The sequence below is a fragment of the Myotis nattereri genome (assembly GCF_964212035.1).
Source record: "Myotis nattereri genome assembly, chromosome: 5".
Classification (NCBI taxonomy): Eukaryota; Metazoa; Chordata; class Mammalia; order Chiroptera; family Vespertilionidae; genus Myotis; species Myotis nattereri.
The window spans coordinates 11122721-11135161 of NC_138080.1; the positions used below are offsets into that span (position 1 = coordinate 11122721).

General features: G+C 40.5%; 1 protein-coding gene across 11 annotated transcripts in view; it reads left to right on the plus strand.

Moving 5' to 3' along the window:
* HNRNPM (heterogeneous nuclear ribonucleoprotein M) overlaps window positions 1-12441 on the plus strand; it is a 47307-nt gene that overhangs the window by 17317 nt on the left and 17549 nt on the right. For 3 of the 11 annotated variants that reach the window (XM_081093324.1, XM_081093326.1, XM_081093327.1), the window contains exons 3-8: window positions 2874-2967; window positions 4934-4972; window positions 5090-5125; window positions 5828-5981; window positions 7212-7261; window positions 10081-10141. In XM_081093324.1, the coding sequence (XP_080949450.1) occupies window positions 2890-2967; window positions 4934-4972; window positions 5090-5125; window positions 5828-5981; window positions 7212-7261; window positions 10081-10141 (418 nt within the window). In that variant the 5' untranslated portion in view covers window positions 2874-2889. Of the gene's footprint in view, window positions 1-1823; window positions 2789-2873; window positions 2968-4933; window positions 5126-5827; window positions 5982-7211; window positions 7262-10080; window positions 10142-12441 lie in introns of those variants that run through there. The other 8 variants (XM_081093322.1, XM_081093325.1, XM_081093323.1 and 5 more) reach the window with 6 other exon arrangements.

Sequence of the window (12441 nt, forward strand, 5' to 3'; positions counted from 1 at the left end):
GCTGCTATTGAAATAAATGGCTCTTAACATGGCTTCAGGAATGGCCACAACTTTTTTGGAATTGCTTTACTTTTGTATGGGTGAAATAAAGACAGTTTGTATTACTGTCCCTTGTCTATGGTCATTTTTCAGTTTGCCCCTCAGGAGTACATACTCCACACGTTAAATTTACTAGTCGCTCCTATTTCCTTCATCTCTGCACTGATTCTCCTTTCTGTTTTGTGTAAAGTCCTGGTTTGGTAAACATTTCAGGAAAGGACAAGGAAGGCAAGGCTGTAGACTTAACCTTTGAACACTTGGCTTTCCTGCTTTCAATGCCATGCAAATATATTACTAATAAACATGCCTTTCAAATTGTTAATTAAAAAAAATAATTTTATTTTACATTTAAATATCTCCTAGCAATATTTTAAAATCCAATAATAATTTTAATATTTTTTGAGCAAAGGAGGTAGAATAGGCAGGACTTGTTGAGGCCATTAAGAGGGTTATTTTTACTCTTGTAGTGCTAAACCAAGCTTGAAAACTGAGTTGGAGAAGGCTTTACCATTATAAAAATAATACTTTAAAAAATAGCCTGTTTAGAGATTTTCTCCAAATTAACGCTTTAAGTTTCTGTTTGCCATCTTCAAGTTCAGTAGCCATTTTAATGGTTGACTTGATGGGTTTTAACATCTGGGCATGGTGGTCATGAATTGGCAATCCAAACCTTTAGGAAAATCTGCAGATCTTTTGAAATGCTTTGTTTTTCCCCCTTTGTGTAGATTAGAAGCACGTGAGTCTGTTTAATTGTTTAGATACAAACTAAGTTTGTGGGGGGGTTTTTGTTTTTGTTTTAATTTCAAAGAGGAAGAGGGAGAAAGAAGAGAGAAACATCAATGATGAGAGAGAATCATTGATCAGCTGCCTCCTGCATACCCCACACTGGGGATTGAGCCTGCAACCGGGGAATATGCCCTGACTAGGAATTGAACTGTGACCTCCGGTTCCATAGGGCACGCTCAACCACTGAGCCATGCCGGCCAGGCCAAACTGAGATCTAAATTTGTATTTAATCTGTATTCTTTATTGAGGAAGTTGAGAAGGCAGCAATAATAAAGCCTGGCTTAATTCACTGAGGAGAATCCAGGTGCTGCTCTGGTTTTGTGATTGAATATTCAAACATCCTACTTCTGACAATTGTTGGGCCCACTGCTTTGTGCAGGACCTGCTGTAGAATTGGTGGGGTGTAGAGCAAAATGAAAATGCAGGTGCCCCCTTGTTTAAAAATTAGGAATTTCAAGACCACAACAACAATATTAAACCAAGCACGTGACTGTCCTGAGCACAGGGCCCCCTGGATTATTCAGGTTGCTTACCCATGTAGCACGCAACACCGTGTAACCCTTTGAGCATATACACATTCTTGATATAGCATTTGAGCTCAGTCTAGTAGTGGCATTGCACTTTGTGTGCTGTTTACTTGCTTTCACCAGTAAGAGTGTATGTGTAAAACTTCTCCCTTACCCAGAAAGTGAATCATGTGGGCTTCTTTCCTATAGATTTGGATTGCCTCTAGTCATGAATGAGAGGTCCAGCCAGAGAAATTGATATGGAAATCTGTTTGTGGTGGGAGGAACATCAAGGACATTGTTAATGAGTTTCACCTACCTTTACTGCACACCTGTAATGCCTAGTTCTGTGGTTTAGAGAATATGGAGTGTTTCTGGGCTTTCTTATAAGGCAGAGGCTCCATACAAGGTTGCTGATGATTGTTCTAAATTCCCATTGTTTTCTTGGCTTTTCTCCCTTGGTTTATGTGTCGTCTGGAAACTGATTTGTAGTTGGTGAGGTAACATACGTGGAGCTCTTAATGGACGCTGAAGGAAAGTCAAGGGTAAGTGTCTGAGAGAATTTCTTCTGTGGATTTACTACATGAAAAATGTAACTGTATGGTGGCGTGGAATCGAATGAAATCAGGAAGGCAGTGAGTGCTCATGTTATAGTAGCCATGTTTGATTTTGCCAAACATTTGAGTGGGGTGGGAAGGGATTTTGCAAACGGGAGTCCTGCTTTTCCAAATGGCTGGCCAAAGAGCTTTTTGGTATTCTGTTTGGATGCCCAATTTTGATAACTGGGGACCAATTGTAGCATTGTCTCTTTGTTAACAGAGGAATTGGCTGTGTGTGAATTATGCATGGAATTTTAGTGGTGGTATATTAATGTAAAACGTGCGTTCTTGTCTAGAAAATGTTACTCTTGGTTGTTTGCTGAATTTGAAAGTTGTGTGAACCAAAGATTCCGAAAAGATTGCCTTTTTGCCAGTAAATTGTAAAACAAATATTTAAAATCTGAACGTTTAAAATTGGCCTTGTTTAAAGAGAAAATAAACTATTTTCTGTTGTGCAATAGAATGGCTTAGAATAATCAAAAGGATGAGCTCAGTTAATGAAAGGGATGGATTTAGGAGGAGGATGGTAAGGAGTTGATTGAGGGAAGCAGATCTAAAGTTTGTGTGATTTCTTGGAGAACCTGAATTTAGGTCTGCTTATTATAACTTCAGCAACTCTAGTGCAATGCTGGTAACGTGCAGGAAAAGGAGATAATAAGGAGCCCAGCTTTTAATAAGGAATGCTAAGTAAGACACTTCTGTCAGCTTCCTCTTAGAAGGGTTAATTAAAAACAACAACCTAACTTTGTTACATAAATCATTTTTATAACTGTCATTGATATTTAATATTTTTTTTCTTTTCTTTTCCCCTTTCCTTGCTCTTCTGATTGGTCTGTGGCTTCTTCCAAAGGGATGTGCGTAAGTATTGTCTAGTTACTTATTGGCAATTGAGCCTTCTAAGTTGCAGGACTGGTTTCACTCATTTCCTTTTGACTCTTCTTAGCGTTGTTGAATTCAAGATGGAAGAGAGCATGAAAAAAGCTGCTGAAGTTCTAAACAAGCATAGTCTGAGTGGAAGACCACTGAAAGTCAAAGAAGTAAGCGCTTAAAACACTGGATATCATTTGTAATTGTCAAGTTGTCACACTATTAGGAGTTAGGAAAAGACAAAAATAGTCCTGGGCTATGTTTTATGGAGCAGGCTAACCTTTGTTGTTTTTCTTTAATATATTTTTGTTGATTTCAGAGAGGAAGGGAAAGGGAGAGAGAGAGAAAAACATCAGTGATGAGAATCATTCATCAACTGCCTCTTGCAAGCCCCCCCCTGGAGATCGAGCAGGCAACCTGGGCATGTGCCCTTGACTAGAATGGAACCTGAGACCCTTTAGTCCGCAGGCCGAAGCTCTATCCACTGAACCAAACCAGTTAAGGCCAACCTGTTTTGTTTTTGTTTTATTTCAGAGAGGAAGGGGGAGAGAGAGAAACATCAATGATGGGAGAGAATCATTGGTTGCCTCCTGCACGCCCCCTATTGGGGATCGAGCCCGCAACCTGGGCATGTGCCCCTGACTGGAATCGAACCTGGGACCCTTCAGTCCGCAGGCCAATGCTCTGTCCACTGAGCCAAACCAGCTAGGGCCAACCTGTGTTTTTAATGAAAAGGGTCAGTCACAGGCTTCAGTAGTCACTTCTATAAGAACTTTGAATTAGTGGCTGAGTACATCCTGAGTGACTGCTGCCTGTCTTCTAACATCTGTGATCTTAGACCAGTCTGCCATGTGTTCTCAGAGGCATCCAAACTGAGCCTGTGGTTTTCTATTGTTTTTAAAGGATTCTATACCTGTAGTTTTACCCAGTTTGATCCCTATTCTTGGCCTCCTTTTTTCTTTTTTTCTATATATATATACACACACACACACATATATATATTTTATTTTTTTAATTGATTTTTTACAGAGAGGAAGGGAAAGAGATAGTCAGAAACATCGATCAGCTGCCTCCTGCACACCTCCTACTGGGGATGTGCACGCATCCAAGGTACATGCCCTTGACTGGAATCAAACCTGGGACCTTTCAGTCCGCAGGCCGATCATGCTCTATCCACTGAGCCAAACCGGTTTCAGCTTTTTTTCTTTTTTAAATTGAGTTTGTCATGACTCAAATCCTCTTGCATATCTAATCCAAATCAAATACCTTCTCTCCCTTGAGGAATAGGGTTTTTTAGATTTTATTTTTATTAATTCAGTCCCTCCGCTTTCTTTTTCAATCCTTACTTGAGGATATGTTTTATTGATTTTTACTTAGATGGGGAGAGAGTAAGAGAGAGAGAGAGATGAGAAACATTGATGTGAGAGAGAAACATTGATTGGTTGCCTCACAAGCTCTCCAACTGGAGAATGACCCTCCACCTTTTGGTGTACAGGATGATGCTCCAACCACACTGGCCAGGGCCCTCCTTGACTTTTTTTAAATCTGTTCTTCTTGGAGGAAGATCAGTATATTCAGAGCTCAGGGAGGAAATTGTGGTAGGGTTTAAGTTCTCTTGTGTGTTGGAGGTGATACGGAAAAAGGCAGAGTTTAAGAATAGTGTCAATACCAGAGCTTTAAAGACCTGTCCAGACTTTACATAGGAGTCAGATGCCTGAATAATGTGAAAGATGGTGATCTAGAGGGGTGTTTTCAAACTTTTGGAAAATGCACTGATGGGGTTAGCAGGAATGATAAAATCCCATTGAATCAGTGTCAGCTATAACAAGCATTGGCAAGATCTGGAAGTTGTAGATTATGTCAGCTAATTGGGTCACCTCCCTTCCCCCTTTATTTTTATTATTTACTTAGTTTAGTTGAGAGCTAAATTTTACATCCTTTCTTTCTTCCTTGTTCCTTTGGCTGGGATTCTTCCTGGCCTGGTGATTTAATTCATTTGAATTTGTTAAAAATTTTGAGAAATGCTTTCCAAATTACCTCTCAATTTCTGAAATTTTGGGGATATCGCTTACAGTGCGAGCATGCATTTAGTTGCCACTGGGTCAGTTAAATGTAACACTTCTGTGCTCGTTTTAGGATCCTGATGGTGAACATGCCAGGAGAGCAATGCAAAAGGTGATGGCTACGACTGGTGGGATGGGTATGGGACCAGGTGGCCCAGGAATGATTAATATCCCACCCAGTATCCTAAATAATCCTAACATCCCAAATGAGATTATCCATGCATTACAGGCTGGAAGACTTGGAAGCACAGTATTTGTAGCAAATGTAAGTAAATGAAACAGTGTTTGATGTAGAAAAAAAAATCAGAATTTTATGAAACAGTCTTATCAATGTGTTATAAAAGTAGGTTTGATGTTTGAGAAGAAAAACTTATGAGAGGGTTACGTTATATTCTTGATTTATGTTAAAGAAATCAGCCTTGGGGTTAGGCTTTGTTCCCTAATGACCACCGCAGTCATAAGTTACAGGTTTGACTGAGGTCCCATGGGGGTGGTAGTTACTGTTGTTTATTACAAAAGTGGTGGCTGAGTCTGCATTCTTGGTGGGTTTAGTTAGGTGCAGGATGAAAAAGTTTCTGAGCAGAGATTATGTACTGACACTCCCTCTTGTGTCTGGGATAAATGGTAATGCCTTTGTCATTTGCAAAGGGAAATATTTTTTACAAAAGAAAGTGGGGAGGGGAGGGTAACGATACATTCTGGGGAGCCTTTTTTTTAAAGTTTAAAAAAAGCATTACTTTGAAATGTATGAGGTGATTTTAAGCTGTTCTTCAGAGAAGAGACAGTAAATGGCAGTTAAGGCCAGACTTTATAATCCTATTTGGTAAATTTTACTGCAGTTCATAAGTTTTTGTGATATGTTTTTCTAATGCTTGTCTCCAACCAAAGCATGTTGAATGCATGTAATACAAATGATGTTTTTCTTAAGATGTCTACATTGAGATTTTCTTCCCCCTTCCTTGATTAGCTGGATTATAAAGTTGGCTGGAAGAAACTGAAGGAAGTTTTTAGTATGGCTGGTGTGGTGGTCCGGGCAGACATTCTTGAGGATAAAGATGGAAAAAGTCGTGGAATAGGCACTGTTACTTTTGAACAGTCCATTGAAGCTGTGCAAGCTATATGTATCCTTTTATTGGAATTCAGCTCTTGGAGAACAGTTTGTCTAAATGTTAATAGAGGCTTGTGTGGGGAAATGGTTAACTTTGCATATTTCTGTTTCCTGAGTGACTAGAGGGAATGTATTTCTGTGGAATTGGAAAAGTTCTCTGTAATGGAATTGATCTAATCCTGTGTAGATAAAAGGCTGGTTAGAAAGTAGGCACATTCTCATAAGTGGTCTTTCCCAATGATTTCTTTTTAGAGGAGTCTGGTTTGAAATGGGAAGCCCAATGAATGTGCCACTGGAGAAAAATTCGGTTATTTCTTTTTGTTTTGTTTTTTTAAAAATATATTTTATTGATTTTTTACAGAGAGGAAGGGAGAGAGATAGAGAGCCAGAAACATCGATGAGAGAGAAACATCGATCAGCTGCCTCCTGCACACTCCCCACTGGGGATGTGCCCGCAACCAAGATACATGCCCTTGACGGAAATCAAACCTGGGAGCCTTCAGTCTGCAGGCCGATGCTCTAGCCACTGAGCCAAACCGGTCAGGGCTGGTTATTTCTTTTTTTTCTTTTAATATATTTTACTGATTTTTTTACAGAGAGGAAGGGAGAGAGATAGAGAGTCAGAAACATCGATCAGCTGCCTCCTGCACATCTCCTACTAGGCCGGTTATTTCTTATATAAGCCTTTGCAGGGCCCTATTTCCAGTAGATTGACATCATTCTGTAAGAAGCATTTCTCTCTCTCACCATAGGCTCTTACCCTAGAGTTACATTTTTGTAGCCACGATGGAGACTACCACACAGGAACACAGTCACTAAATGCAGGCAAGACTGTCACAGTATTTTGCCCAGAAAACATGGTACTTCTAAAATGTTAGGATACTTGGCTCATTGGACGCGTACGGAAAACTGATGCCAGTGCTTAAGAGGATGGTTTGGTGAGAAGTGTAAAGTTGTATGAATGAAGCTCTGCACTTAGAGCTTCTACACTATCTCATAAGTGCATAACTCTTACGTTGCAAGCTGAGGTTTACTTATTTCCCCCTTGAATGAGCTTTATTTATTGTTCCTTTTATGCTGACTTGAGAACCAGATACAATTACTTGAAAGTGTAATGAGGAATCAAAATTGCTCTTCATTACTAGAGGGACTGGTAGCATTTGGATTATTTTTCTCTTATCTGTTTCTTTCCTGCCGTGCATGTTTTTAGAATTGTAAGAAATTGCCTTAATTTTAATAACAGCTATGTTCAATGGACAACTGCTATTTGATAGACCAATGCACGTGAAAATGGTAAGTTAATAGGTTCTCTAAAATACACTCAAGTGTAGCAAAAACATAGAATTATTAATAGTGCATGCACAGCCATTATTTATGATCAGTCTAAGTCAGTGATTTTCAACTGGTGTGCCACAATAATTTTTAAAACATGCAATACCTATTTATTTTTATTGAATTTATTGGGGTGATATTTGTTAATAAAATTATATAAATTTCAGGTGTATAATAATAGAATATATCTAAAACCTGACTATATAGTCAGGGGCACGGACCTCTTATTTATTTTTAAATTTATCTTTATTGTTGAAAGTATTACAGATTTTGTTCCCCCATTGACCCCCTCTATTCTGCACCAGTCCATCAGTCCCCCCTCCCATACCCTCACCCCCACCCCACCAAAGCCTACCACACTATTTTTTCTGTGTCCATGGGTTATGCATATATGCATATAAGTTCTTTGGTTAATTTCTTCCTGTCCTCCCCCACCCCCTTTCAACAAACCTCTTCCTTTAGATTGTCAAATAAAAAAAATGACAGCCAACACAACAGTATCTGTTCGATGTGAATGAATCAAAAGTGTACCCTTTTTTTTGTCAGATGGGTGAAAAATAAATTTTTTGGCATGCCGCAGAATTTTAGTAATTATTTTATGTGCCATGAAATGAAAAAGGTTGAAAATCGCTGGTTTAAGTTAAAATAGTGAGCACATGTATGACAGAAGTAACCTTTGCTCATGCAGCTCTTCCTGTCCTAACCTATACTAGAGGCCCGGTACACAACATTCATGCACTGGGGGAAGGGGTCCCTCAGTCCGGCCTGTGCCTCTTGTAGTCCGGGACCTCTCGGGGGATGTCTGCCTGCCAGCTTAGACCCACTCCCCACAGATATCCCCCAAGGGGTCCTTAGCTGCCAGTCACAAGCCCGGCTTCTGGCTGAGCCTCTGCCCCCTGGTGGTCAGTGTGCATCATAGCGACCGGTCATTCTGCCATTTGGTCAATTTCATATTAGCCTTTTATTATATAGGACAATAAAAAAGCCCAGCGACTGAACGACAGGTTGACCAGGTGTTATGACGTGAACTGACCACCAGGGGGCAGATGCTCAGCGCAGGAGCTGCCCCCTGGTGGTCAGTGCGCTCCCACAGTGGAAGCATCGCTCTGCTGACCTGGATGAGCAGCACTCCTCGCAGGCCACTCCCCCCACCAGTGCACACATGCCGTGCATGGGGCCTCTAGTTTCAGATATATTATTATTTGTGTAGTTGGCTAATTGACAGGGTCAGGAGGTCAGTTGAGTATCCTGCTTGAGCAAGTGATCAATTTTAAGGAATAATTATGTACCCTGGGTTTTCAGTTCTCAGTATGTTTTGTTAGTATTATATCTGTTGTGAACCTAATTAAGTCTTCGTTCAGACAGCCTTTAAAGTTTTGTTGAAGTGCTTCAATTAGCCTTGCTATGGCTGTGCCAAAGACAATGGTTAATACAAGCATGATTAGAACATGGTGAGGGCAAGGTAGTTAGCACTCACATTCAGGAAGAAAATAAAAGGAATTGTAAAGGAGTTTGTTTTTTTAATTGTTCAGTTTTAAAAAAAATAGATAATTGCTAAGTGGGGGGAACATCTGTAAGACTCAACAATAAAGATTTTTAAAATTTCTATACAAGCCAAAGAAAAATTGGTTCATGTGTTTCAAAAGCATGAAAAAGGTAATGTGAGTCTTGCTTTTGCTTCATATCCAGGTCCTGTCCATCCCCACATTATACATCTGAGTGTATATTTTAATCCTTTCCTCTTAGCAAGAAATACTCCTTTTTTTAAAAAAGATTGTTTTGGAATTTAAACTTTTCATTGATTTTTTTTTTAGAGGGAGAAAGATTTATTTTATTACTTTTTATACATTTATTGGTTGATTTTTTTAAAAATATATTTTATTAATTTTTTACAGAGAGGAAGGGAGAGGGATAAAGAGTCAGAAACATCAATGAGAGAGAAACATGGATCAGCTGCCTCCTGCACACCCCCTACTGGGGATGTGCCCGCAACCAAGGTACATGCCCTTGACCGGAATCGAACCTGGGACTCTTCAGTCCGCAGGCCGACGCTCTATCCACTGAGCCAAGCTGGTTAGGGCTGGTTGATTTTTTTTAAAAACATATATTTTATTGATTTCAGAAAGGAAATGAGAGGGGGAGAGATAGAAACATCAATGATGAGAGAGAATCATTGATTGGCTGTCTCCTGCACAGGGGATTGAGTCAGCAACACAGGCATGTGCCTTGACTGGGAATTGAACCATGACCCTGGTTCACAGGTTGACGCTTAACCACTGAGCAACACCATCCGGGCAGTTGGTTGGTTCTTGTATGTGCCTGATTGGGGATCGAACCCCTAGCCTTGGTGTATTGGGATGATGCTCTAATCGACTGAGCAACCCGGCCAGGGCTCCGGGCTTTTTTTTTTTTTTTTTTTTAATATATTTTATTGATTTTTTTACAGAGAAGAAGGGAGAGGGATAGAGAGTTAGAAACATCGATGAGAGAGATAGATCAGCTGCCTCCTGCACGCCCCCCCAGTGGGGATGTGCCCGCAACCAAGGTACATGCCCTTGACCAGAATCAAACCTGGGACCCTTGAGTCCGCAGGCTGACGCTCTATCCACTGAACCAAACCGGTTCGGCTCCAGGCTTTTTTTGATACGTGCATGGTATTCTATGGTGAGGGTGTCTCATCATTTATTAAACTAGTCGTCTGTTGATGGGTGTTATTCCTGTCTTTTGCTGTTGCCAACAGTCTTCTAGGAATACTAAGATATATTTACTTTCTCTTTCAGGATGAGAGGGCCTTACCAAAGGGAGATTTTTTCCCTCCTGAGCGTCCACAACAACTTCCCCGTAAGTGTCTCATTTATTATGGTTGAGATTTTGAATTTGATTTATATTAACCAGAAAACTACAATGACTCTTTGAATTTGTGCCATGTTATCTTGCAAAATTCATACATGGATGTTCATACATAGCAGCATAATTTTAACTGATCAGTGGGGAAATACAATGGTAAATTCATACAATGGAACATTCATTACTCAGCCATAAAAAGGAACAAAGTACCAATACATGTTATAGTATGGATGAGACTTGATTCCCATCTATAGGAAACATCCAGAACAGGTGAGTCTATAGGCAGAAAGTAGATTAGTGGTTGCCAGGGGCTGGGAGAGTGACTGCTAATGGGGATAGGATGTCTTTTTGGGGTGATGAAAATGTACTAATTTAGATAGTGGTAATTGCATAACTCTATATATACTAAAAATACTTGAGCTTTACTTTCTAAATTGATGAATGTTATTGTATGTGAAGTGCATCAATCAAAATTTTTATATAGGGTAATTTGCAATATCCAGGTAAAAATCTGTGTTACAATGGGGAAGGCTAGTTGATAGGTCACTGCATAGATGGAAATGGCATACATTAATGAAGTCCGGCACTTCATCTGGCAAGCCCACAGGGGAAAGCTGAGCCTTGGCACAGACAGCTACTGTTGTAGCATGAGGGTTGGGAAATCAGCAGTGCAGACCCAGGCTAGTGTGTTGATGGAAGACTGGGAAGGATGAGGTGGGTGAGGGTGGGAACTGCTTATGCTTTGCTAGGGAGGACTTCTTACCAGATAAGGCAATTGGGGTGGGGCTGTTGGAGTGCCAGCCAGTGCCTACAGTCTGGAGCAGTGACTTAAGTTTGATGCCCAGCCCTCAGAGACTAGAATGCTAACTTTTGTGTGCTTTTGCAGTTCATGGTTACAGAAGCATAATAGAGGCAGATATTGAGGGGAAGTCAATGACTTCAAGAATAAGAATTGGCTTATCTATTGAAAGTTAATATTTATTGAAGGACCACATTTCTTTTGTCATAACCAGTGTGATCATTTGCAGTGGTCATCCAGGGTCAAGGGGGGGTGGCTCTTGTTGACTTTCTGCAGGGTGACGGGGGTGGTGCTGATTGGCAACTTTGGCAGGCAGGCACTGGGCCCCAGGGAGCCCATTATCCAAGGCTTTTTGGTCTCTGAGCACATTTCTGAGGGTTGACTTGGAAGTCATCAGTAATTGGGGAGTAAGTAACCTTGGTGATTTCCTGCTGCTGTTTCTCTGCAATTTAAAAACAGAGGGATGCTAATCAGATTAAACACTTGGGAACACTGTCAGGTTTTTTTTTGTGAGGGTGACATTGGTTAATAAAATTATATAGGTTTCAGGTGTACAGTTCTATAATCATCATCTGTACATTGTATTGTGTGTTCAACACCTCCGTCAAGTCTCTTTTTATTGCCATTTATACCCCCATGCCCTTTTATCTCCTCCATCCCCCTTTCTAATGAACCTTTTTCCATTTAAAAAACAGTTGCTTGTTCTTGGTTTAAGCCTCAGACCATGGTCAACTAGAGCACTAGAGCACTGCAAGTGTCTTACACTATCTCAGGTCTTATTGACTATTCTTAAATTAAAATTTTTATTGATTTTATTAATTAAATATTTTTATTATTTAAAATACTTTTATTGATTTCAGAGAGGGAGAGGAGAGATAGAAACATCAATGATAAGAGGGAATCATTGATTGGCTGCCTCCTGAACCCCCCCTACTGGGGATTGAGCCCCGCAACCTGGGCATGTGCGCTTGGTCAGAATTGAACCCAGGACCCGTCAGTCTTGAGGCTGGTGCTCTATCCACTAAGCCAAACCAGCTAAGGTATTTTTTTTTTTTTAAGAGAGGAAGGGAGAGAGATAGAAACATTGATAGAGAGAAACATCTATCAGCTGCCTCCTACACGTCCGCTACTGACCAGAAATCAAACCAGTGGCCTTCTTGGGGTCTGGGATGATGCTGAACCAATTTGAGTCACACCAGCCAGGCTATTTTTATTGATTTTAAAGAGAGAAACATCAATTGCTTCCCTCCTATATGTGCCCCGATTGGGGATTGAGCCTGTAACCTAGGTATGTTTCCTGATCTGGAGTCAAACTTGCAATCTCTTGGTGTACAGAATGACACTCCAACCAGCCAAGCCACCCAGTCAGGGCAAACCTTGTTTGCTCTTTTAAGACCAGCCTGTATTCTTGGGTCCCTGTTTGTGGACTTGAGGATGGGCTGGGTATTAATCCATGGGTTAGGAAGCTTTGTGGGTAGAGATTGGCAGGTGGAAG